General features: G+C 45.4%; 1 protein-coding gene across 2 annotated transcripts in view; it reads left to right on the top strand.

The window, feature by feature from the left end:
* The window catches only part of RASSF3 (Ras association domain family member 3), a 250,007-nt gene that overhangs the window by 111,212 nt on the left and 113,179 nt on the right, over positions 1–25,616 (top strand). Inside the window, exon 1 of one of the 2 annotated variants that reach the window (XM_033959457.1) lies at positions 8,751–9,496. The exons of the other annotated variant lie outside the window; for it this stretch is intronic. Coding sequence (XP_033815348.1) covers positions 9,371–9,496 — 126 coding nt within the window. The 5' untranslated portion in view covers positions 8,751–9,370. Of the gene's footprint in view, positions 1–8,750; positions 9,497–25,616 lie in introns of those variants that run through there. 2 annotated transcript variants of the gene reach the window in all.

The raw sequence follows: 25,616 nt of genomic DNA, 5'->3' as shown, positions 1-25,616 counted from the left end.
CTGGATTTTAGACGTTTTTCTGTTTCGATTATAAGCCATATAGAGTACCATAGGTTCTATGGTACTTTGTGAGTCTAAGTGCTTTGAAAATGAGCCCCTTGGCATTCCTGAAATATTAAAAAAACCCAAGAAGAGAAGTATAGAAAGGACTAACGGGTGAAACTGAAAAAAGCCAAGAAAACGCAGGCGGAAGAGCAAATGGCTAAAAATGTAAAAAAGGGAGACAAAATTTTTTTCAGCTATATTCAGTGTTCTCCCCAGGGCCTTTCAGACGGGCGCTCCGCCCAGCTAATTTAGATGAGCGCCCGGCTGTAATCTCGATCGCAATCCTGCTGCTGCTGCCGCCTTCTGCTCAACATTTTTAAAAAAAAACCTTCTCACCGGCTTGGAGATTTACCGGGCTGACTCGGCACAGCCTGAATCGCAGGAGCCTGACTTTTTTTTTTTTTTAGTTTTTAACGCCAGCAAGCGACTTGAACCCATGCTCCCTGGTGGGGCTTCTCGCCGTTTCCCTCCGAAACCGGAAGTCACGTCCCGAGGGAGGAAGAGAAGGGAAGTCGGCATGCACACGCCCCGGAGCATGGTTTCGCTATAGGAGATAGGTCAGCTTACAACTTGCTCTTGCTTGCTTTGGGCTTTCCTCGCTTCCGGGTCCTGCCTACTTTCTGTTTCCGTAAAGGCAGGACCCGGCAAAGAGGAAGGCCCGAAGCAAGCAAGAGCAGCGAGTTGTAAGCTTCCCTCCGTTGCTGACTTATGGAAGATAGGTCAGCGATGGAAGGAAGCTTACAACTTGCCTTAGTCCAGCCCTGCACAACATGCGGCCCAAAACGGATGTCACTGCCGATATGGCTCTCACTCCGCTCTCCTTTGAAGATTAGCTCAGGAGGCAAGATTTAGCCCGAGATCAGATGAACATTAAAGGGCATCTGAGCAGATTGAGGAGAACATGTCCTGTTTTTCCATGCCTAAAAATACCACCTTGTCTAATGTAATCTCTGATCAGATCCTTAAGAGTGATGCAACTATGTATGCTGGACAGTCTCCTCCAGTAAACAGAGCTTTAAAGCCTGCAGCCATACAGAACCAGATGGTCAAAGGGCTCCGAAGTGTAGTATTGCCAAGGGATCTGTCTCACAAGTTTCTGCTGCTGGCAGATGTAAACACAGCACAAGAAATAGAGACTTGTGGCATTCTGTGTGGAAAGCTGATGCATAATGAATTTACTATTACCCATGTAATAGTGCCAAAGCAGTCTGCTGGACCAGACTACAGTACAGTGATATGGGGAATATGGAAGAATTATTCATTGTTCAAGATCAACATGATCTCCTCACAGAAGAAAGACGGAGAGAAAGAGAGAGGCAGATACTGGAGAGGGGGGGAGAGAAGGGAAGGAGATAGAGATGTCAGACCATGGGGTGGAGTGGCAAGGAAGGAAGGAAGGAAAGGAGAAGAGAGAGATGCCAGAGCATAGGGGAGGGGTGGAAACAAAAAATGGAGAGGGGTTGAAGCTGAAATAAATCATGTACAAAGGAGAGAAAGGGCACAGGATATAGAGTTTACTGAAGAGACATAGAAAGAGGGAAGATACCATATGGAACAGAGAGAGAGCAGACACTGGATGGAAAAGGCAGAAAGGGTGGACAGTGGATGCAAGGGGCAGAGATAGGGTGGACAGTAGATGGAAAGGGTAGAGAGAGGGTAGAGGCTGGGTGGAAGGGGCAAAGAGAGAGGACAGATGTTGCCTGGAAGGGAGCGAGGACAAATGCTGAATAGAAAGAAGAGAGTGAAGAAAAGATGACTAAAGCAGAAACGACAAAAGGTAGAAAAAAAAAATATTTTTTTTGCTTTATGTAGAATCAAGTAGTATTGTAACTGTATTGATTAAAATTTATCAATAGGAAATGGAAATAAGGCAATTTTGGGGGGGGACTAAACCCCTTTCCTCAGATCAGGACAGGATACCATAACAGCTGTTTACTGTACTGTCTTGAAGAAAGATTTGGCCTCTGAAAGCTAATTGAAAAATGGATTAGTCCAATAAAATGGTATTTTCATATTTCTCATTATTTGTTTTATTTCTATTTGTTAATTTGTAAAGTGGTGATTGTTATGTAGAAGTTTTTTTTCAAATTTACATCTACTGTCTTTATATTTTGCACAGTATTAGGGGACATGTGTCACTGTTTCTGTGGTGTTGCATTGTATGCAGAGTCTGGTTTCTTGGTTCAGTTTAACTTTTGACTACATATTTCTATTTTTAGTTTGTGATTATTCCATATTGGGCGAGGGTGTATCTGTGTTCTGTGTGTATGAAAAGGACATGGCTTTCTGTTAGCATCGACTACAGGATCAATTGACTGTAGGATCTGGTTTGTTTAGTTTTCCAATGCGTGTGTTGGTGTTCTAGTGCTCACTGCAGTGTTTAAGATGCTGCCTTTTCCTAGATGCACCCTTATTGTGTGACTCATGGATTATTACTAAAAATATCTTTTTTTATATAGAGGAGGGGGTTGTTAAAAAAATGATTAGCACTGGCTGTCATATATACTAGGTATACCACTGGATTTAATGACCCTATTCTAACTTTACTGTTGACGTAGGTGTTGTCCCCCCCAACACACAGACACACACATTATAAAGAATTAAATTAAAGTTGTATTATCATCAAGCAGCTTTCAAATGACATTATAAGCAAAAAAAATAAAATATTTTTAATACATTGCTAATTATTACCTGCATCTTTACCTATACTGTTTTGCCCTAGCTCTTACTTTGCACTATAGCAAAATAAAAAAGAAGCAGATAAAGATCAATCACACAGGTGCCCTTCAAAGCTCAGTAACACCTCTCCATAAATTATGTGGAAGAGGTCTGGAAGTGGGGATAGCATCTATTTTATATCCTCAGTGAGACCTCAGGAAGGAACCTAGTGATCAAAACATTATTAGAGGTGTTGTACAGCCATTTCTTGTATGACTGGATGAGCTATATTTATCTTTTTTTTTTTTTAGTTGTTTAAATTCATGCAGAAATAAATGGTTAGATTGAACCTAATGACTTCATTAACGCATTTCCCTTTTTTAAACCTCTATACCATTTGAAAGAGGGTGAATATCTAATTATTCACTTCTAGAATTGGATACTTCTTAGATTTAGTAAAAATATTCTGGCACAAGTGTCAAACCTTAAAAAAGGAAGTCATATCGAGCATTGGAAAATAATAATAATTAACTAATAAAAATAGTATACATTTAATTTTCTCCACTACCAAATTTCCCCGCCCTGCCCCACCCGGCTACTTTTTCATGCCACCCGGCTGGAAAAAATTTCTGGGGAGAACACTGGCTATATTAGTGAAAGAGGAAGATGAAAAATTGAATTACTATACTAAAAGATGCTGGGAAACGATATGTGGAGAGTGATGAGGAAAAAGCAAATGTGCTAAACAAATACTTCTGTTCTGTGTTCATGGAACAAAATCCAGGAGAAGGCCTGAGATTGTCTGGCAAAGTTACACAAGAAAATGGAATAGATTCTACGCTGTTCACAGAGAAAAGTGTTTATGAACAATTTGAAAAATTGAAGGTGAACAAAGCGATGGGACCGGACGAGATCCATCCTAGGATACTGAGGGAGCTCCGAGAGGTTCTGGCGGGTCCTATTAAAGACTTGTTCAACAAATCTCTGGAGACGGGAGTGGTTCCTGGGGATTGGAGAAGAGCGGATGTGGTCCCTATTCACAAAAGTGGTCACAGAGATGAAGCAGGAAACTACAGGCCGGTAAGCCTCACTTTGGTTGTTGGAAAAATAATGGAAGTGTTGCTGAAAGAAAGATAGTGAACTTCCTAGAATCTAATGGGTTACAGGATCCGAGGCAACATGGCTTTACTAAAGGTAAATCTTGCCACACAAACCTGATTGAATTTTTTGATTGGGTAACCAGAGAACTGTATCAAGGACATATACTAGATATCATTTACTTAGATTTCAGCAAAGCCTTTGACACAGTTCCTCATAGGATGCTCTTGAACAAACTTGAAGGTCTGAAGTTAGGACCCAAAGTGGTGAACTGGATTAGAAACTGGTGTTGGACACAGTGGTGTATCTAGCATATGTGATACCCGGGGCCCATCATTTTTTTGACATCCCCCATCTGCATGAAAAACACGATTTTTAGTAACAATCCACATATCACACAAGAGTGAACCTAGGAAAAGGCAGCATCTTATATACTGCAGTGAGCAGTACAACATCAATACACCCATTGTAAAACTAAAGAAGCCAGATTAGTACAGATCAATCCTGCACAGTTAATCTTAACAGAAAACCATGTCTTTCAAACACACAGAACACAAAAAACACCTTTGCCTAGTATGGAATATGTAATCACAAACTAACCCCTCCCCCTTTTAGAAAACTATAGTGTGGTTTTTAGCCACGATGGTAACAACTCAGACGCTCATAGAATTCTGAGCGTTGCAGCTGCTACTACCACAGCCAGCACTAAAAAATGCTCTATGATTTTGTAAAAGGGGGGATAAAATAGAAATACGTAGACAAAGGTTAAATTGAACCACCAAGAAGCTGAATTCTGCATACAATGCAACACCACAGAAACAGTGATGCATCTCCCCTAAAGCAAATAAATAAATAGAAATATTTTTCTACCTTGTCTTCTGTGGTTTCTGCTTTCCTCATGTTCTTGTCACTCTCTCTGACCCTTTTATATGGCATCTTCTCTCCTTCTATGCCCCTTCCAGAAACTGTATGCCTCCCCTTTCTATCTCTCCCTTCACCCCCATTGGTCTGGCATCCATTTTCTTCTCTTTCCTCCTCCAATGGTCTGGCATCTCGCTACTCTCCTTCCCTTCCCTCTCCCACACCCCCATGGTCTGGCATTTCTATCTCTCCTCTCCCTTCCCCCCACTTCCATCAGCATTTGCTCCCTTTCTTTTCCTCCAACCCAATCCCATTCAGTATCCTTCCCCCTTATGTCTCTCTCCCCTTTCCCAATTCCATCAGCATCTGCCCCCTTTCTCTTCTTCCACCACCCTTACATATCTCCCTACCCCCTTTCTCTCCATCCACCACCCTTCTATGCTCCTTTTTTCTCCCTCCAAACCAGCAAGGTCCCGCGATGACTGCATCTGCCGCCTCTGCTCCAGAACACGTAAGTGACGTTGGAGGGAGTGGACCGGCAGACGCAGGGAGTTGCGGCAAGGTCCTGCAATGACTGTGGCTGCCAGTCCGCCCCCTCTGACGTCACTTATGTCTTCCTGAGCAGAGCCGGCAGATGCAGTTATCACGGGACCTTCCTGCACTTCAGCACGGCTGCCGACTCTGCACCGGAATAAGTACGGCAGCCACACTGAGGTGCAGGACCTGTTGTAGAGCAGCACGGGAGGGCATGCACCCAGGGCAGTCCACCCCCCTCCCCGCCCTTGGTCGGACAGATGCCAGAGGGTGGTGGTTAATGGAAGTCGCTCGGAGGAAGGAAAGGTGAGTAGTGGAATCCCTCAGGGTTCGGTGCTGGTGCCAATCCTGTTCAATATGTTTGTGAGTGACATTGCTGAAGAGACAGAAGAAAAGGTTTGCCTTTTTGCGGATGTTACCAAGATTTTTAACAGAGTAGACATCAAGGAGGGAGTGAAAAACATGAAAAAGGATCTGCAAAAGTTAGAGGAATGGTCAAATATCTGGCAACTAAACTTCAATGCAAAGAAATACACAGTAATGCATTTGGGGATTAATAATCAGAAGGAACCGTATGTGCTGGGAGGTGAGAGGCTGATATGCACGGATGGGGAGAGGGACCTTGGGGTGACAGTGTCTGAAGATCTAAAGGTGAAAAAACAGTGCGACAAGGCGGTGGCTGCTGCCTGAAGGATGCTGGACTGTATAAAGAGAGGCATAACCAGCAAAAGAAGGAAGGTGTTGATGCCCCTATACAGGTAGTTGGTGAGACCCCACTTGGAGTATTGTGTTCAGTTTTGGAGACTGTATCTGGCGAAGGACATAAGAAGACTTGAAGCGGACCAGAGGAGGGTGACAAAAATGATGAGGTTTGCGCCAAAAGATGTATGAAGAAATACTGGAAGCCCTGAATATATATACCCTAGACTAGAGGAATGGAGGGACAGGGGAGATATGATTCAGACATTCAGGTACTTGAAAGGTATTAATGTAGAACAAAATATTTTCCAGAGAAAGGAAAATGGTAAAACCAGAGGGCATTATTTGAGGCTGAGGGGTGGTAGACTCAAGAACAGTGTAAGGAAATTCTTCTTTACGGAGAGGGTGGTGGATGCCTGGAATGCACTCCCGAGAGAGGTGGTGGAGATTGAAACGGTGACGGAGTTCAAAAAAGCATGGGATGAACACAGATCTAGAATCAGAAAATAATAGTAAATATTGAAGAAATAAGGCCAGTACTGGGCAGACTTGCATGGTCTGTGTCTGTATATGGTCATTTGGTTGAGTATGGGTTGGGGAGGGCTTTGATGGTGTAGATGGGCTGGAGTGAGCTTTGACGGAGACTTCAGTAGTTGGAACCTAAGCACAGTACCGGGCAGAGCTTTGGATTCTTGCCCAGAAATAGCTAAGAAGAAGAAATAAAATTTAAATTGAATCAGGTTGAGCAGACTGGATGGACCATTCGGGTCTTTATCTGCCGTCATCTACTATGGTACTAAGTGGGAGGTGAGGCGGTGAAAGAGCTAGGCCAAGAGATCTGCGGTGAACCAACAGAGGAGTCTGCAGGTGGCATAGGGGATTCAGACCAGCTGGAGCACCATCCATCCCCCACTGGAATTCGCAGATCATGGCCTTGACCAGGATGAGGCCAGTGAGGGTGCCCAGCCTTCCCAGAGAGGACCCCATCAACAAAAGCGGCAGCTTCTCTGTCTGGCACAAATGCTCCTCCTGACCCAGAACATTGACATGGCGGACAACAGGTAACAGAAGTTGCAGCTCATGCACCAGATGGTAGATGCCCAGAGCGAGCATGGTGAGCAGCTGCAGCAACTTCACCAGGCCACTAAACCACTGAGGGAAGAGATGTGCCATCTAGAGAAGGAAAGGAAGGAGTCAAGTGAAAACATCTGGTGCCAACTTCTGGGACTGTGCATGGATGTTCAAGAACTGACAGCAGCTATGGAGGCCACCAGAACCACTCCCAAAGTGACTGCAAGAAGCCAACCCCCAGCTAAATGGGGCCGGTTGAGGCACCAGAAAGTTGCAACAGTGGGACCAGTGGCAGCAGAACAGGGGAAGAAGGTAGCTCAAACACTGGCTCCGAGTAGCAAAACCTAGATCTTCAGCTTCTGCTGCGACCCAGAAGGGGTTAGGGGGATCCCAGAGCTGATGTGGGTCTCTGTGCTGGGAGAGGGACAGGCATGTGCATGGGGAGGAGGAAGGGGTTGGGGCATTTTGGTGAGGGGGGTTTGTGAGAGGTGTAATGCACTAATGAAACTGTACACTCACATTAAGCTGATCTGTATTAAGCATTGTCTGTTGCCTGGCATAGACATCCTGCTGAAAAACACACTGGTCAGCTCTGTAGATGAGGGCAGGGGAACTCATCAAGGTCTGGTGGCTGCTGCTATGGCAGGTCTGCCTTTTTCTGTGTCAAGTTATGCAGCATGCCATAAAGATTTTGGCCACCTTCTCAGGTGTGTAGAACTCCCCCTGAAACATTCCAGACATCAGAATCTGTTCTTGAGCTGACTAAAGGTGTGCTTGATGATGTCTATGGTCCTCCTTTGCCTCATTTTGGAGGTGCACAATGGGGTTCATGAGCCAGGCTAACAGGGGATAGCCTCTGTCATCTGTGGATGGGGGAAGCAGAATGAGAAACAGGTATGCTTACTTTGGGGTTGGGGAGTTGGGTTCACCTGGGGGGGGGGGGGGGGAATGTATTGGAGGATGGTAGGGAGTTTGTGTGTCTCTGTGGTGCTTACCTACCGATCTCCCCTTGGTCTAATCTCCTTTAGATTTCTGAATGCTGGTGAAACTGGAAGATGTAGGCATCATGAGTGGAACCTTAGTATCAGGCACACACATCCTCTATCTCTCCCTGAGCATCATACACAACCAGCATGTTCATTGAATGGTATGATTTCCTGTTGCAGTAGGAGGCCTTGTCTGCCTGGGGTGGGGGGGGGTGTTGAGTGTGAAGTGATGCCTATTAGGGGTATTTTCAAAAACTAAGACTTCCAAAAAATGGCATAAATCAGTACTTGGACATCTTAATCACCAGGATGTCCAAGTACCGATTTTTTGAAACCATCTTTCTAGATATCTTGTGAGGTGTTCTGCCTGCTGTGTGTCCCTGCTGCAGTAGTGTACTTACAATCTAAACAGCCAAGATATACAAACAAGATGCTAGCGTAGGGGTTAGAGGTGATGGTTAAATTGCTGGTTCGTGTTGGGAGCAGGGTTGTGAGTTGAAGGACTGTCTCAAAAATGTGGGTTTTTACTTTTCAGCCTACTTTTGAACGAGAGAAGGGAAGAATCATGCAGTTTATCCCAGGCATATATGGGGCAGGGAGCTGAAAGGAACAAAGTCTGGAATTAGAAGTAGGAGAGAAGAGTACAGATAAAGGCAATTTTCTCCATTATAACTAAAATTCCCAGCAATGTATTACAATAATAGTCTGGTAATTTAGTTGAAGGATTAAGGTGAACCCAAACTTTATTTGCCATTGGAAAAAAAAGCATTCTCCGGTGTTTCTTCTACACTAACGTATTTACTTCCGTACACAAGCTTAACAATGGCGGGTAGTATTTGGTAAATAACACTCCGCGTGCCCTCCTCCCGTTTCTGTTTTCTTTCGCTTTAGTGTTTCCCTTGCGTGGGTGTGTGAGAACAAGCAGCGGCTCCTTTACTGATTGCCGGTTGCCGCGGGAGGGTCTAGGGGCAGTTAATGGGCGTTAGAGGGCGGAGAAGCAGCGAGCAGGAAGCGAGTGCAAAGGCGCTGGTTACCGAGGACATAGGAGTGACTTCATCGGCCGTTTGGACTGGAACATCCCGAACTGGAGGCTACCGCGTTGCATCGGGAGGCAGCTCTTCATTCGGGGAAAGTTTGGCCTCCGTGTAAAAGCACGGGCTTTTAGACTCGGGCACTCGGCGCGTTTAGCGAAGGGCTCTGTAGTCCCCGTAGCGGGAGGCCGGGAAGTTGAGGGGCAAGGACGGTCAGATTTGGAGCCTGCTGGAGACCTTTTCGAGTTGCCGAGAGACGGCGGCGGTGGGAGGTCGTCAGCCGGGGAGGTCGATCCCTGGCCCCGCCGGGCGGCTGCACGATGTAGATGCGGGGGCGACAGTGGCAGCAGGTGAGGCGAGCTCGTGGCGCGGGCCCCGGAGCAGCCGATGACGTGGACCAGCAGCATGAGCAGCGGCTACAGCAGTTTGGAGGAGGACTCGGAGGAGCTCTACTTCACCGCCAGAACCTCCTTTTTCAGGAAGCCCCTGAGCAAAGCGCCCCGCGCCCAGCAAGTAAGTGCGGTCTGTGGGCCCTGCCGCTCGCAAAACTTTCTGCAGTGATTTTGCTGCCGTTTGTTGTGGCCTGTGAGAGGTGGATCTACTTTAGAAGATCTTACTGCTGTCTAGGTTTGGCATGGCTGAACCCTGCCTGAATTGCAGTAATTGAGAAATCAAAGGGTGTAATTTAACTGAGACCTGAAAAGGTGTAATTAGGTACCTTATTATGTACTGACAGGATAGTCATGCGCCAATAAGGTGCAGTGTGTGGTTCCCATGATATTATGTGTATGGAGTGGTTTTTTTTAAGTACGAAACTTTTGATTACAGTACCAAGTTTACTAAAAATTTGTTATCCCGCCTATTCAAATTTCAAAGCGATTTTACATAAAATCTTAGTAAAACGGGTAAACAACCAAAAACATAAAAAAATAAAACAGGACTGAAAAGGACTACCTAGGTGGGTAGTTATGAATATGACAGTGAGATTAATTTCTGCAGGTTTATTTTCTTTCAAATAAGTTGCTGGTTTCCCTAGAATTTTGAAATAGCTGTCATTTGCCGTCGCAAATTGAGCTCCACTTGTTGCTCCCCTGACATTAGTTTGTAGAATTAAATAACTAATATTGGTTTATAGGTTGTAATTAAGCCAAGTTTAGGGACCCCTGTTATACTGTCATTGGTGTTCTGTTTTCTCTTCTCTTTTTTGGAAGCTCTCATGAATTCTGGTCATAAAACTTTTGCTGGACCATATCCTGTTCATAGTTTTGCTAGACACTAACTTGTGAAGGATTTGTGAATCCTGTGTGAAGTGAAGGTATCATAAAAAAGTAACTGTTAAAAGCGTTCACCAAGAGTTTTTGTTTTCTTCATGTTTGGTGAAAAAATAGCTATGATAGAATGCCTTTGATTTTTTTCCTATTTTACAAAATGGTAAAATATAGACCAGTAGGAGTGGAATGAAAGCAGTGAAGACTTAATATTAAGAATGAGAGCAAATGTTTAAGGCTATTTAAAATAAAACATAATTTTCTTAAAAGGAGCCTCTTTGCTTAAACTGAAAAATGGTCATACAGGGCCAATGCTCTGTCTTATTACTGTAAAATGTTTTTCAAACCTGCTGGCCTTTTGTGTCTAAGTGAAATATTCATATGAAGTTTTTTAAAGAGGGGGTGGGGGGGCATAAATTCCTGTTGCCTATTAATTTAGTTGTTGATATACTGTACATGAGTTTTGGCTATAGTTTGTAGATTTCAGTGTCAGTTTTAAAGGCTCTAGGGCAGTGGTGGCGAATCTATGGCACGCATGCCAGAGGGGGCACTCGGAGCCCTCTCTGTGGGCATGCACGCTGTTGCCCCAGCACAGAGTTTACCAGAGTTTGTTACTAGAAAGCCAGAGGGATGCGGAGCTGGGCTGCTGCCCTCCTCCTCTCCACACGCACCTGAGGACATTTCTCACATCACCCGTTCCTCTGCCCAGCAGCCCAGTGGGAGCGCTTTCTCCCTCCCCTGTCTGGGGTAAGGCGGGCATCTCATATGCGATTTGAGGGTGTGGTGTGAACGGCAGCCTGTTGAGTCTGTGGCCATGTGATTCCATGGTGGGGTTGGAGACAAATTATCAGCAAAAAAATTTAATAGCAAAAATCACATTAATTGTTCAAAAGCATACCAAATGCAAACTTTTACCTCAGAATTCAGGTTAAATTGCTGTGTTGGCACTTTGCGATAAATAAGTGGGTTTTGGGTTGCAGTTTGGTACTCGGTCTCTAAAAGGTTTGCCATCACTGCTCTAGGGCTTCTACTTTGACATGTTAAATAGTGTTTAATTATGTATTTATTGATTAAATTGAAAAACTGCCAAAAGCTAACATAATTTTCTGATTTAAAAGCTTACTCTAAAATAGTTTCTGCAGATAGACCACAAGTCCATCAGTGGCATACATTTGATGAATTGGGAACGGGTCTAGATGTACATTTTTTAAAACAGGACTTCTTTTTATTTATTTATTCAGTTTTCTATACCGTTCTCCCAGGAGAGCTCAGAACGGTTTACATGAGATTATTCAGGTACTCAAGCATTTTTCCCTGTCTGTCCTGGTGGGCTCACAATCTATCTAATGGAGGGATCTCAAAGTCCCTCCTTGAGGGCCGCAATCCAGTCGGATTTTCAGGATTTCCCCAATGAATATGGATTGAAAGCAGTGCATGCACATAGATCTCATGCATATTCATTGGGGAAATCCTGAAAACTTGACTGGATTGCAGCCCTCAAGGAGAGGGACTTTGAGATCCCTGTACCTGGGGCAATGGGGGGGGATTAAGTGACTTGCCTAGGGTCACAAGGAGCTGCATGGATTTGAACCCACAACCCCACAGTGCTGAGGCTGTAGCTTTAACCACTGCGCCACACTCTATATAATTAAGCAAACCACACTGAATAAAGTTTTAAACATTTATAATGGTGACGCTTGTTAATACTACACAAAGAATTGGTGGGCTTAACATTTCTAGTGCAACAGGAATTTGCTACCACTCTGGAGTCTGTACGATAAGTGTTCAATCCGTACCCGCGAACGGGGTCTTGCAGAAAGCCACACACACTGTTTTTGGTTCCTCCCACATAGCAGAAAAACACAGAGCCTTCTACAGCTTTTTCTTTTCTGCAAGCAAACAGTAAAGACCTGTTTCTGATCTGCTCTGCTTGTTTTTCATATTTTTGACATAAGTTCTACCTTTTCAGTGGCTTCAGTGCCCTGAGACTCCTTATTCAAGGGAAAGGAAGCAGTTCCCATGGAGACTGACTAAAGCTTCACAGGGCAAGCTTCGGGTGGACCTGTGGAGCCAACTGCTGTGTGCCACTTCAGAGCTCGGGGTTCGTCCCCCCTGGGAGCGAGCTTGCCTTCTGATCTTTTCAGAGACTTAAACGCAGGCTGTATGTGCCCTAAGAGCCCTTGGGGTATTGGGGTGCAGGCTGCGTTTTCCTGCCCCTGTTTTCACATCAAAGTTCCAATGGGGTGGAGGTTTTAGTCGGGGTTTGTCCACCTAGTAGCTTGAAGATTCTGAAGAGTGGACTATTTGGTGAGATTCTGAGGCAGTAAAAGGCAAATTCTATAAGAAGTGCCTAAAAGTTTGACACCTAATTAGGCACTGTTCAGCACGATTCAAGTAAAATTGGGTGCTGTTTTCTGAATTGCGCTGAGCGGCACCTATGTGGGCACCTATTTTGGAGGCATCCAATAAATAGGCCAGTTCTAGGCACAACTAAAAGTTAGGTGCCCATGCGAGCGCTTAAGCAGAGATTCTGTAAGAAGGCGCCTAATACGTAGCCACGCCCATGCCTAACATGCATAGCGCCTATTTTTTTGAAGGCCTCCTAAATATTTAAAGGCGCCTTGTTACAGAATCGCGCTTTCTTGATAGGCGCCTATGTTTAATCAGTGCTGATTAAAAAGCTTGTTCTTCAATTTAGATAGCCGTCTAGCTAGCTGGACACCTCCGAAATAGGTGCCTAACTTTAGGCGCTGGTTACAGAATTTGGGCCTAAGTCTTTTCCCTTCACCAGCTGTAGAGAGAGAGCTGTTGGGCAGACACTGCAGAAACTGAGTACCATTTCCTGTGGAAAAATTGGAAGGGGGAGGGTGTCAAAACATCAAGTTTGAGTGTTTCTGGGTGTAGGGATCAGGTCTCCCACCTCTAAAATATCAATTTCAGCATTTTTATTTTTTCAAATAGCTCTATGAGCCATTTTTGGTGTGAGTTTTCTGGCGGTGGCCATCTTAGATTTTTTTTCAACTTATTTTTTCTGCCTCAAAACACCTTACATTTGTAAAACATCTATAGAGATGAACTCCTTAGCATCAGATCTCCTGAATTCTTGTCGTATGTGCTGGATTGCTGGCGGAGGAGTTTCCTTATATTGTGTACCAAGGTGCATGAAAGGAGGGGGTGGAAGCTTCGGGCCTCACACCCTCTGGGCCATTTAGAGATGGGGAATCAATTGGGTCCAGGAATCAGGCAGAAAATCCCATTTGGTACCTGTTTTTGTCAATGGCATGAAATGCAAGCACACAGAGTCTGGGGACCTCACAAAAGCCTAGTCCAGGATCTAACATATGTCAGTTTCAGCCCGTGTGTAGATTTTCCCTGGAATTTGTCCAGATCATGTGGAGAGCTTGTCTCTTGGATCCGGCTCACGCGGCGAACCCAATGGGCACGCTGCAAAGCTCCAAGCTACTCAGGCCCCCAATGCCCAGGTTCCTGTGGACCCAGATTGCCTTAGCTGGCATACTTATTCGATGCTTCTTTTGTCGCCAGATACTGCTTCCAACCTGGATGACACTAATTCCATTTGTGGAATAGTTAATAAGCAGGATGCCTCGGAGAGCCCTGATCTGAGTGATGACCCCTCCATACTCCGGCTGTTTAAGTCCAACATTTCATTATGGATGCCATGAAAGAACTGAAATTTGAAGGTCAGCTTTCCATTTCTCAGTGTACAGTCATGAGCTGCTCTAATGCTCTGACATCCTCTTTTTCCTGTGCATCCAGATCTCACTGCAGTGGTCACAGAACAGTGGGAGACTCCAGAGAATTCTTTCAAAGTATCTAAAGTAGGAGTGCCCAATAGGTTGATCGCGATCGACGGGTAGCTCGCCAAGGCAAAGTGAGTCGATCACCCAGGACTCACTTTGCCTTGGCGATCTATCGGGCCGATCAGTCTTCCTCTCCCCGACGCCAATTCTGCCGTCGGAGAGGAAGTTCGGGCCAGCCAATCGCTGCCTGGCTGGGCGGAACTTCTTCTCCGACGGCAGAATTGACGTCGGGGAGAGGAATACTGGTTGGCCTGAAGCAGGGAGAGCATGGGGCGGCGTCGGCTTTGGGGCCTGTTATCCATTGGTTTGGGTTTGGGCGGTTTGGGTCCTGTTCCCCGATGGCAGTGGCAGTGGCTTTGGGAAGGGCAGGGAGAAAGAAAGAAAGGGGGCAGGCAGGGAGACAGAAGGAAAGAAGAGAAACAGAAAAAAAGAAAAGGGGCATGAAGAGAGAAAGAAAGAAAGGTCAGGGAGAGAGGAACTGATCTCCTTGGACCAGTGGGTATTGGACATCATACGGGAGGGGTACAAGATAGACTTTGTCTCCTCCTGGATTTATTTTTGGATTCTCCAGCCAGAAGGCCGGAAATAGAGTCCAGGGTCCAAGCAATGTTGCAGCAATTTTTGGACATTCGAGCTGTAAAGCTGGTCTCTAAACAGAATCGGGCTCAGGGAGATACTCCTTATATTTTATCCTGCAAAAGAAAGGTTCCAAGGACTGGAGACCTATTCTGGATCTTAAGACAGTTGATGCATTTCTGAAAATTCCATGAATGGAAACAGGATGATTGGTCATTGCAGTGGTGACTCCAAGTGAATTTCTAGCATCTCTGGATTTGACATAAGCTTATCTTTATATTCCCAGGGCAAAGGAAATATCTGAGATTTCATGTTCTCCAGCAACATTTCCAGTTTGCAGCCCTTCCCTTCCGACTGGCAACGCCCCTCTCCCCCCCGGCACTTTCATCAAAGTGATGGTGGTAGTGGCTGCCCACCTCCGCAGAATGGGGGGGGGTCTAAGTTCATCCTTATCTGGACAACTGGCTGATCAGGGCTCTATCCAAACTAGAATGTGAGCAGGCAGTGGGGATTGTGGTGTTTCTGCTGGAGCACCTGGGCTGGATTATCAATTTCAAGCAGAGCTAGCTAATGCCCTCTCAGACCTTGGAATATCTGGGAGATCAGTTCGACATGGCGCAAGAAGCTCCAGAAACAGATCATGAATCTCTTAGTGCTTCTGACCCCCACTGCCTGGCAGTACCTTCAAGTGTTAGGTTCTATGGTGGCCTCCCTGGAGGTTGTTCCCTGGGCCTGGATGCATATGCAACCTCTACAGGAGTCCCTCCTGTCTTAGTGGTCCCCTCAACGTCATCCCCTTCAGATGCCACTACCCTGGATGGAGACAGCGAGAAGCGGCCTACACTGGTGGATTCAGGGAGAGGCCCTGTTGAAGAGCATGTCCCTTCAAATCACAGAGTGGATAACGCTCATGACAAACGCCAGACTTTCTGGTTGGGGAACTCATTGCAGAGACAGTACCATCCAAGACAAATAGACTCCCTATCAAAAGGGGTGGTCAATCAACCGTATATAGCTTTGAGCCATGCGATCGGTGTTGTGAGCTCTAGAAAACACCCTTGAAAGAAAAATGGTAAGGGTGTTTCTGACAATGCCACTGCAGTGGCATATGTGAATCGGCAGGGGGGCACCAGAAGTGCTCATGAGTCGGGAGGCATGGATGCTATTCTGGTGGGTGGAAATACACCTTCAGGCTCTCTCCGTAACGTATGTGGCTAGAATGGACAAATGTGCGTGCAGACTCTCTCAATTGCTAAGCCCTGATCTATCTTGCAGCGGGCATTCAGTCTCATTATGCATTATTGGGGCAGACCAATGATAGACTTGATGGCTTCAGCCAGGAACTCGAAAGTTGAGTGCTTCTTTAATTGAAGATCAGAGGCAGGAAGCTTAGGACTAGACACGTTGGTTCAGTCGTGGCCAACTTGGGAACTTCTTTTTGTTTTTCTTCCTTGGCCCATAGTGGATCAAGTCATCTGCAGGATTGTGACTCATCCAGGCCTGGTGAACCTAGTGGCCCTGGACTGGCCTCGCTGTCTATGGTATGCGATCTCTTCCTTTTTCAGTGGAACAAGAGCCTCAAGCTCCCTCTTCATCATGACCTTCTAAGTCAGAGACTGGTTCCTATGGAAACCCCCCCAACACTTTGGTCTTAGGGCATGGCTCTTGAGTGCAAGGCCTTGATTCAAAGGGGCTATTCTGATGTAGCCATTGCCACTCTTTTGAGGTCCAAAAAGCCCACTACTATGAAGCTTTACGCCAAAGCTTGGAAGGCTTTCCAGTAGTGGTATGCCAGAGCCTGCGTGGAGCTGTTGCGTGCTCCCATTCTGGTGGTCTTAACCTTCCTGCAGGCTGATCTAGAAAAAGGCCTGGCGGTGGCTTTCCTCAAGGTACAGGTGGCAGGCCTTTCCTGTTCTAGGGTGCACAATGGTTCCAGTTCGCTTATGGCTCATCCAGATGTGTCCAGGTTTCTCAGGGTGGGAACTTTGCTTGCGGTCACCCCTACAACATCCTTTTCTTAGTGGAATCTAAATATTGTGCTAAAGAGGTTGCTGAAGCTCCATTTCAGCTGCTTAAGGATGCATCCCTTCTGGACCTTAATTGTCAAGACAGTGTTCCTCGTAGTGATTGTCTCAGCATGGTGTATTTCTGAATTACAGGCTTTTCTCCGGATCATGGCGGCAGGGGTTCCTTCCTTCTGAAAGTGATTTTGGATTTCCATGTTAACCAGGAAGTTCATCTGTCTGCTTTTCGTCCCAGCTCCTCCTCCTCCTCCTCTTACTGTGGGCTGTGCTAGACTTCCTCAGTCTTACTCCCTACAGCAGTGTCTCTCAAACTTGAGGCACCCAGAAGTGCGCGGATGTCGCCGTGATGACATCATGCATATTTGTGACCTCATCACGTCGACATCCGCGCACTTCTTCCCTCTGCTCCCCCCATAGTCTGGAATCTCTCTCTTCCCCATTTCCCTTCAGTGTCTGTTCCTCCCCACCCCACCTCCCCAGTTACCTTCAGCATCTGTTCTTCTCTACCCCAACTTTCAAGTTTCAAGTTTATTTAAGCTTGATATACCGCTTTAAATATCAAAGCGGTATACATTGTACAAAATTTATAATAAAAAGAAAGAAAATTTTAAAATATAAATAACATGGGGAAAAGACAACATAAAAAATGTTATGGCTTCAGCAAAATTTTGTTATGCACAAATTAAGACAGGCTTGTGTCCCACCTGATTCAATATAATCTTTCAGACAATTGTTATTATTTTCCACAAATACTTTTATGGTGGATGGCCAGGAGTAAAGCCAGTACAGTCAAAATGTTCTGGCTATAGCAGAAAGGACAGAGTGGACAGATTGTAAACTTATATATTTGTTTATATGAATAGGTTTCATTCCACACAAAAAATATAATCTGACCTCAGTCCTTTTGCAGACCCAGTTTCCTGATGAGACATGGCACTTACGGCAGAGTTTCTGGAGGTAAACCCGACTCCTCTGATAAAAACCCATTCTCACTGAACCAGCCTTTCCTCCTTTTCTCCCTCCCTGCCCCTTACCTTCACGGCAGGGAATTTCTCTAAATGTGCTTCTTACCAGCAGCCGGAGCATTGATACTGCATGTGGCTGCAGAAAAGGTTGTCTCTGATGCAACTTCTGTTTGCGTCAGAGATGAATGACCTTTACGGCAGTCATACGCGTTTTAAATGCTCCAGCTGCTGGTAAGAACACATTTAGAGAAATTCCCTGCCGCGAAGGTAAGGAGCAGGGAGGGAGATGATCAGGCTCAGGTGGCGGTGGCGATCAGGATGGAGGGAGGGAGATGCTTGGGCGGTGGCGGTGATCAGGTGGTGGCTATCAGTATGGAGGGGGGAGAGCGCGATCGGTGATCGCACGCGTTCCCTCCCTTCACTGCGGAGACAAGGCCATTCACCGCTCCACGGGGTGGTGAACGGCCTTCTCCCTGTATCCGCGGCGACCACTTCTTTCTCGCCCCCGTTTCAGCGGGTTACCAGCAGCTAGCCACGGGTAACAACCACCATGTCATTCTCTAGCTGTAATTAGCTTTAAAGGTGAGACCAGGAGGCCAGGGGGTAAGCTGGAGGATGCTAGAGAGAAGGGGGAAACATGCAGGTCTTTCGTGAATCGGGCAGCATTGGCGCTGTTTCGCGTTGGGAAGTCAACTGGCAGGTGCCTCTCTTCCTCCTAAGTGTGCTGTGGCACACTTAGAATCTCAGGAGGCACACAGTTTGAGATACACTGCCCTACAGTGAAGTTGTAGGAGCTTCTCTGTTCTGCTTGCGTTAATTTTCTTATTTTTCGGGTTTTTCTCCCATAAGTGAGGCTTCTGGTACTGCAGAGGCTCTCAGTTCTCCTGAGACATCTCTGGCTACGAGAAGATACAGACTGTCAAGGCAGAGGTCTGTAGCCCACAGGCACATGCTTTGCATGATTCCTGTGTGGCCAGCCTGCATTAACAGTCCGGAGACTCGGGGATTATTTCCTGGGGAGCAGGTTCACCCCAGGTTTCGTCCGCAGTGGGTTTGAGCGCAGGTTGTGCATCTTCTGTGGTGTTTTTGTACCAGGATTGGGGCAAACTGCATTCCTCCCCCCCTACAACATTGTGCAGGCTCCAGTGGGGGTCTGAGGGTCCAGTCCCTTGGGGAGACTGGATGGCAGTCCAAAGAAACAAGCCGGTTTTCCTTTGTCAAACTTTACTGAGGCAGAAATCTTCTCATACTTCTGACTAGAGGTTCTCTGTTAGCAGCTCCCAGCATCCAGCATAGTAGTTTCAAGTTTAATAAAATTTTGATAAAATCGCATTTTTAAAATTCAAAGTGATGTACAGTTAACTATGGGAATGACAAGTAAAACAAGTACTAACGTAGACAAAGACTAACGTGACTGATTAGATACAAAAGGATGAGGGGAGAACTACAATTATGGTAGAAAATAGACATTTAAAGGTTAACACAGAAGGACAGGGAAAAGAAGATATTAAAGCCTCTTAGAAATTTTAACCATCAAAAGCGTCTTTATATAAAAAGGTTTTTAATAAACCTTTGAATTTGTCTAATGACTTTTCTTCCCTCAGTTGGTACAGTGAGTAAGGCTGTTACAGCCTATGGGAAAATCCAGGGGTGTCTTTAATGTTAATTTTAAAGGTTTCAAAGATGAGGGACAGGGCCCCCTACCTCCAAAATCCTCTTCCCTGAATTTTTGGTGTTTCATTTTTGTCTCCACAGGCCATTTTAGGTTCTAAAATCGCTATTGCAGTAGCCATCTTGGATTTCCCGATTTGATTTTAAAAACCTCTATTTGCCTCAAACCCCCTCATTTATTTATTAAAAAGGCATAGATGAACTCAGGTGGAGATCCTTTGGATTCATGCCAGATTTTCTTCAGATGCCTGTCTGAGAGGGGTCATTGTTCCACACACAGCACGTGAAGGGGAGGGGGAAAGAGCTTCAGGCTTCATCCTTTCTCATACCTCTGGGATGATTGGAGCTCATATGGAACATTTCCTGAGCCAGAAATATTGTCTGGAGCTGGAAAATGGAGAGTTTGTGTCCCAGCAAAGTGCAGCTGGTGGATAAACCCCAGAAGATACCACAGAAGGTCCTGCCAGGTCCCTCTGGGCAACCTGGGCAGTGCATCTCTCCTGAATTCATACATATGATGTATGAAGCTTTTTTAAGCTAAAGAAGCCAGCTTGGTCCCTCTGGGGTCTTGGTGAGAGTGGTGCCTGGGCTTCTTCCCACGAAGGATTCAGATGAAGATGGTTCAGAATTCATGCCTCTGCTTTCTCAGTTGAAGTCCTCCATGCTTGAAGTTTTAGCATCTCAGCTTGGTGGGATAGATCACAATCGGATGGCAGCCCTAGACCTTGGAGAGGACCTGACGTTGTACAGACTTTGCATGCCTTCCACTCTTCAGAGAATCATTACAGGATTCCTCCAGAAATTAAAGCTGAAGCCACCCCAGACCTCTGCCATGCATTGTTCACTCATGAGCAGCACAAAGGCGCAGGCGACATGCTTTTCTTCACGTCTAGACATTACCAGGATGCTAACTGACCACTCGTAGGTCCCTGAGGGGCCCCTGAGGGTAGCAAAGTCTATTAAAAAGCTCTACCTGATGGGTACAAAGTTCCAACAGCTGTTTGATATTCCAAAGGTGGATTCTCTAGTGGCACAAGTTATTTGTTTAATATTCCAAAGATGGATTCCCTAGTGGCGTAAGTTATTAAACTTACCTCCCTCCAGTAAAAGTGGAGTGGTTCTGGAGGACTCCTTGGACTGCAGACTGGACTTTATCATTAAGAGACAATTTGAGGCTATGGCGCTAGGTCTAAAAGCGGCAGCGGTGGCATCATTTGTTGCCTGAGCTCAGTCGGGCAGGAGACTGTGTCATGTCCCCCCCGATGTAGGGACAAGATGACCTGGAACTACAAGGAGTTCTAGGGACAGAGGAATTGGCATGATATTGTATGCACCAATTGCAGACTGAGGTATAGGGGTGTTACACATGCTGGCTAGTGGAGACTGGTTGGTGTTGTGTATTCTTCCCCAGAAGAGGAGAGGTTGTGCAAAGAAGGACATGTGCCCTGAAGCATGTATGCATTAAATGGGGGTTTCCAATCATCACATGGTCTAAAATTTATGCATAAAAGACTATTCAGAGAAAAAGGGAGGAGACTGCTCGAAAGGGGCCTGCCTGTTCCTGCTTTGGTCCCCTCCTTCTGCCCTCCATTTTAAGTCAGTCATTGTCCCACAAAAATCTTTCATCTTGCTATCCCCAGTCATGCTAATAAAATAATGTTTAGTTCCTTACACTTCCCCTCTAGATATATTAGTGCTGAAGTAGCACTACTATTGAGGAGCTAATGTACCTTCAATAAAAGCAAACCACTAAAGACACAACTTTCTGTTGATGCCTATTTGTAAGGAGGCCATTTCCTTCTTCAACTGCCTTGATATTCAGTCACCATATATGATGAGAAAATAGAGATTGTTTTGGAGTTTGTTTTTTTGTTGTTAATGTTTTATTAGAAATTTTATGTATGTTTGTTGCTGGAAACCACTTAGAAATTAAGCGGTCTATAAATGTTTTAAATAAATAAATGTCTAACAAATCCTAAAGACTTTAATGCATTACTATAACAAGTGAATATATGAATACATATTTGTGAACATGTGTGCATTTATAAGTGCTTCTCTACTATTTCCACTAATTCTAATATACTTCTCCCTCTGTATTCGCGGTGAAAGGTCACTTGGACACACAAAGTCAGAGGCGTGAAGAAGTACAAGTTTTATTCACAGCATGCATGCTGGACCCCTGAGCTCCAAGCTGGCTCAGAAGTGCCGAAACCAGGAAGTTACAGAGATATTTATTCATTTTTCTGGCTATACAACTGAATTCTAGAAAAAGCTTTTCACGTGTTACTTTTCTTAACACTCATTGGTTCTAAGTTCACACTAGCAGGTCACTAGCAGGACACCTATCTAACTCTAACAGTTAAATGTACAGAAGGGCAGGGTACATCATGGCTCAAACTCTTATCTATTCAGCTTACAATGTGGTAAGGTAGGGACATACATTTTAGGCAGATGCAGTCAATAGATTATACACTGTTTTCAGCTATGTAGACCAGAGCAATATTTTAAACAACAGTTAACCATTTCATGACCCTACATTCCCCCCTTTCAGGCTGGCGTACCTAAGGAGCCAAGCCTGACAAAATAAAGTTAGGGGTCAGAAAAGTCGGGGTTCCCAGTGGGTAAGGGACGATACTGGGAGAGGGCCAATGCAGCAGTGGAACGTTTGACAACAGAGTCCATAGTTCAGTGGAGCAGCTTTATGGCTATGGGGACCATACAGGGCAGGCAGCAAAGGAGCAGAGAAGACAGGGCAGCAACCAGCAAGATGATCTTCAATGCTGAACCAGAGGGCAACCAGGAGCTGAAGGTACCAGAGATCCAGTCTGCAGTAAGGTCACGCTAGGTCTGGTCAGGAACATGAGCCAGTTTGGTGATACGATCCACATCGTTCTCAATCACTTTACTCAAGTTCAAGGCAGCAGTTGGAGAGGTTGAATTTATCACAGGCACAGCAGCTAGTAAATAGTCCAAAGCTAGACGATTCTGATAAATAGCAGTGCGCATTTTAGCATTCGCTCTGCCAATGGTACTCAAAGCTCGGGAGGTCTCATTGGTTATCAGTTCAAGTACAGCTTATAGACAAATAATGCAGTTCAGCATATAGATTGGGGTCCGATAGCCCCAGGTGTCATCCTCGGTCCATGTGGCAGGTCCATAAGCAGCAATGATCCGTTCTGCAGGACAGTCATCACCCCATTCACCTATTTTAAGGGAATTGGTGGAAGTAGACTGCTTTTGGCGACCTCTAGTGTTGAATACAGGGGCTCCCAGGTGTTCACCATCGGGAAGAAGCTGGGACGGATCATGCAAAGCACACATGTACCAGTCTAGTTAGCAGGCAATCAAGAGTAGGCAAACAGATCACAGAGCCAATATCAACTATCAGGAGCTGACCATAATTCATAGGAAGTTCCATTAAGCAGTGTCTGAAGGGCGCTGAAGACAGTGGGAAGCAACAATGGAGGTTCACAAGGCCCATCGTGAAGGTCGTGGACCTAACGTAAAAGTGAGGGTCTGTGAAGTCAGGTTTAACATGTCCAGCTGCATTGCCTCCCATAGCCACTGTTCTCCCATACCAGTCCCTCCTCATACAAAATAATTGCTAACATTAAGAGTCTGACCTATAGTTTCAACAAACTATATAAACAGATTTCTAGTGATTACAGGATATTAGTATCTACTTTCATAATTTCATAAAACTGGGGAAACACCACAGAGTGATGGACAGAAGCACATGAGTGGGATACAATTCGGACATATACATCAGTACCTGAGTCTCACCTTTTACCATCAATATACAATGCCATGCAGTCTCTGGCCTTCTGGACTTGGACATTGGCATTCCAGTTATATGGGTCAGTGATAGTGAAAACCATGGGATTACAGTAGCCTGTAGTACACAAGGGGCTGGAGCTAGGACCTATAGTAAGGGAGGCAGACGGGGTATTCTTTCTCATAAAGGACAGGCTCCACCATTAGTGAAGGTTTCCTCATAGGGGCAGTTCTTAAAGGCATCAGGTTATACAGACCTAAATACTTAGCACATTTGGTATAATAACGCTGTCAATCTAGGGAGCCACACAAAACTGAATTAGGGGTAGTACCATGACCTTGAGAAACATCAAATAGCACACATGTATCACAATACAAAGACACCAGGCGAGTGGGGTCTACAATAAGAGTCTAGTTGATAAGTGGACCCTCAACATCATCAATGCAGATTTCCGCCCACTTTTAAACTTCATCACCAGTTGGTTGGAAACAGAAAATACCCTCAAATGTTTGACACTTTCTGTACTTAACTCCTTCATGCAAACAAACATCAGGCAAAGGGGCTGCACTTGTTAAGTACAAAATACAGAAGAAAGAAACATAAGTGAGGGCAACACAAATATCATATCTATATATACTAACATAGGAAGCTCATTTTTCTTTCAGGCACAACTTAGAAAACCTCAAACAGTTATACTCAAGACACTTGCTAAAGGCAGTGTGAACCACAGGCAGTCAATTAAACTCAAACACTTATAAAGAATTATATTCAGAACACCTGCTAAGTACAGTGGTAAATATTCAGAACTTTTGAGGTCTTAGAAAGCTTCAGCTGAAGATCCGTGTTGTAGTGGAACCAAGTTTCATGTCCGGACACCTTTACAACTGTAAGAGAAGAAATTAGGACAGTAAAAGGACCTATCCACCTAGGTTTCAGGGGATCTGACTTCCAAGTTTTAGCCATACTGTATTTACAGGGACATACCCATGGACTTGTGTAGCTATCGATAGTGGGGCCCTTTCCAGGACCCATTTGTGGAGCTCTTAAAGGGCTTTAGCTAAAGACTGGACCTGACTCTGGAGGATATCTGATCCCAGAGTAGCAAAGGAACCAGGATCTGGGTTCACAATGGGTGGTGGCCGGCCAGACATGAGCTCAAATGGGGCTTAGATGGGATGCATCTAATCTGAAAAAGAACAGAAGGCAGCAGGACAGGCCAGGACAGATTAGTTTATTCAATTCATTTTGTGAGAAGGGTCTTAAGAGTTCTGTTTATTCTTTCGACCTGACCAGAGCTCTCAGGATGGTAAGCAGCATATAATTTCTATTCAATTTGGAGGGCCTGAGCAATTTGTTGGACAACATCGGCAATGAAAGCAGGGCCATTGTCACTGCCTATAAAAACAGGGAGACCAAAGCACGGAATTATTCAGGAGGTGTTTGGTTACTTCCCTGGCGCGTTCAGTGCAAGTAAGGAAGGCTTTGACCCATCTAGTCAGGGTGTCTGTGAAGACTAGGAAGTGACTGAGGGAACGGGAAATGGGCATGTGGGTAAAATCTACAGACAGAACCTGCATCGGATATGTTCCAATAGGTTGGTATCCAAGAGGTGGCAGTCATCTGATTGGGAATTTTATTCTAGAACCAACAACACACTGTCGGACCATATTCCGGACTAGCTGATCAAAGTGATTGATAAAGAAATGTCTCTTGAGAGTCAATTTTCATAGCGGGTTCTCCAGAGTGTGCCAGATCATGGCATCTTTTGACAATCGTGAGGGCCAGGTGTTGAGGAATGAATATGAGGGTACCCGCTGTGCTTGCGTTTGAAGTATCAGTGTGTGGGTCTGGATTGGCACTTGAATTGGCGCATTTTGTATCCACCCCCCTTTCAGGACAGACTGGCCCAAAATAATGCATGCCCAAGTCTGTTCCTGAGAAGCGTACTGGGGTGTAAGGGAATCCAGAAAAGGAATGATTGTATACAGAGGAGCCGAAAGAGGGGGCAGAGACTGGCAGCTCGGGCTGTGCGGTCGGCAAGGGCATTGCCACGAGAGACAAGGTCCGTCACGCATCTGTAAGCATGGCAGTGCATAACAGAAACACATGAGGGTAGTTGTACGGCCTCAAGAAGGTCAAGAATGAGGGAAGCATGATGGATCAGTCGGCCGGAGGCTATAAAGAAACCTCGATGTTTCCAGATGGCCCTATGGGAATGCAAGTTAAGGAAAGCATATTTGGAGTCAGTATATATATATTGCAAGACTGAGAGGCAGAGTGGCGCAGGGCAGAAGTGAGGGCATAAAGCTCAGCTTCTTGGGCAGAAGGGCCAGAAGGCAGGGGCCTGAGTCAGAAGTTTTTGGAGGCAGCGAAAAGACCGCTCCTGAAGTTGGGTCCAGACAAAAGGGGCTGAGTCAGCGCCTTTGGTGGAATCATACAGAGGACGAGCAATAGTAGAGAAATCAGGGATCCAGATGGGACAGTATCCTGCAATACTGAGAAAGGTGCTCAGAGCCTTGCAGTTATCAGGGAC

The sequence above is a fragment of the Geotrypetes seraphini genome, chromosome 9, assembly GCF_902459505.1.
Source record: "Geotrypetes seraphini chromosome 9, aGeoSer1.1, whole genome shotgun sequence".
Taxonomy (NCBI): Eukaryota; Metazoa; Chordata; class Amphibia; order Gymnophiona; family Dermophiidae; genus Geotrypetes; species Geotrypetes seraphini.
This window is presented reverse-complemented; position numbering and strand designations above follow the sequence as displayed.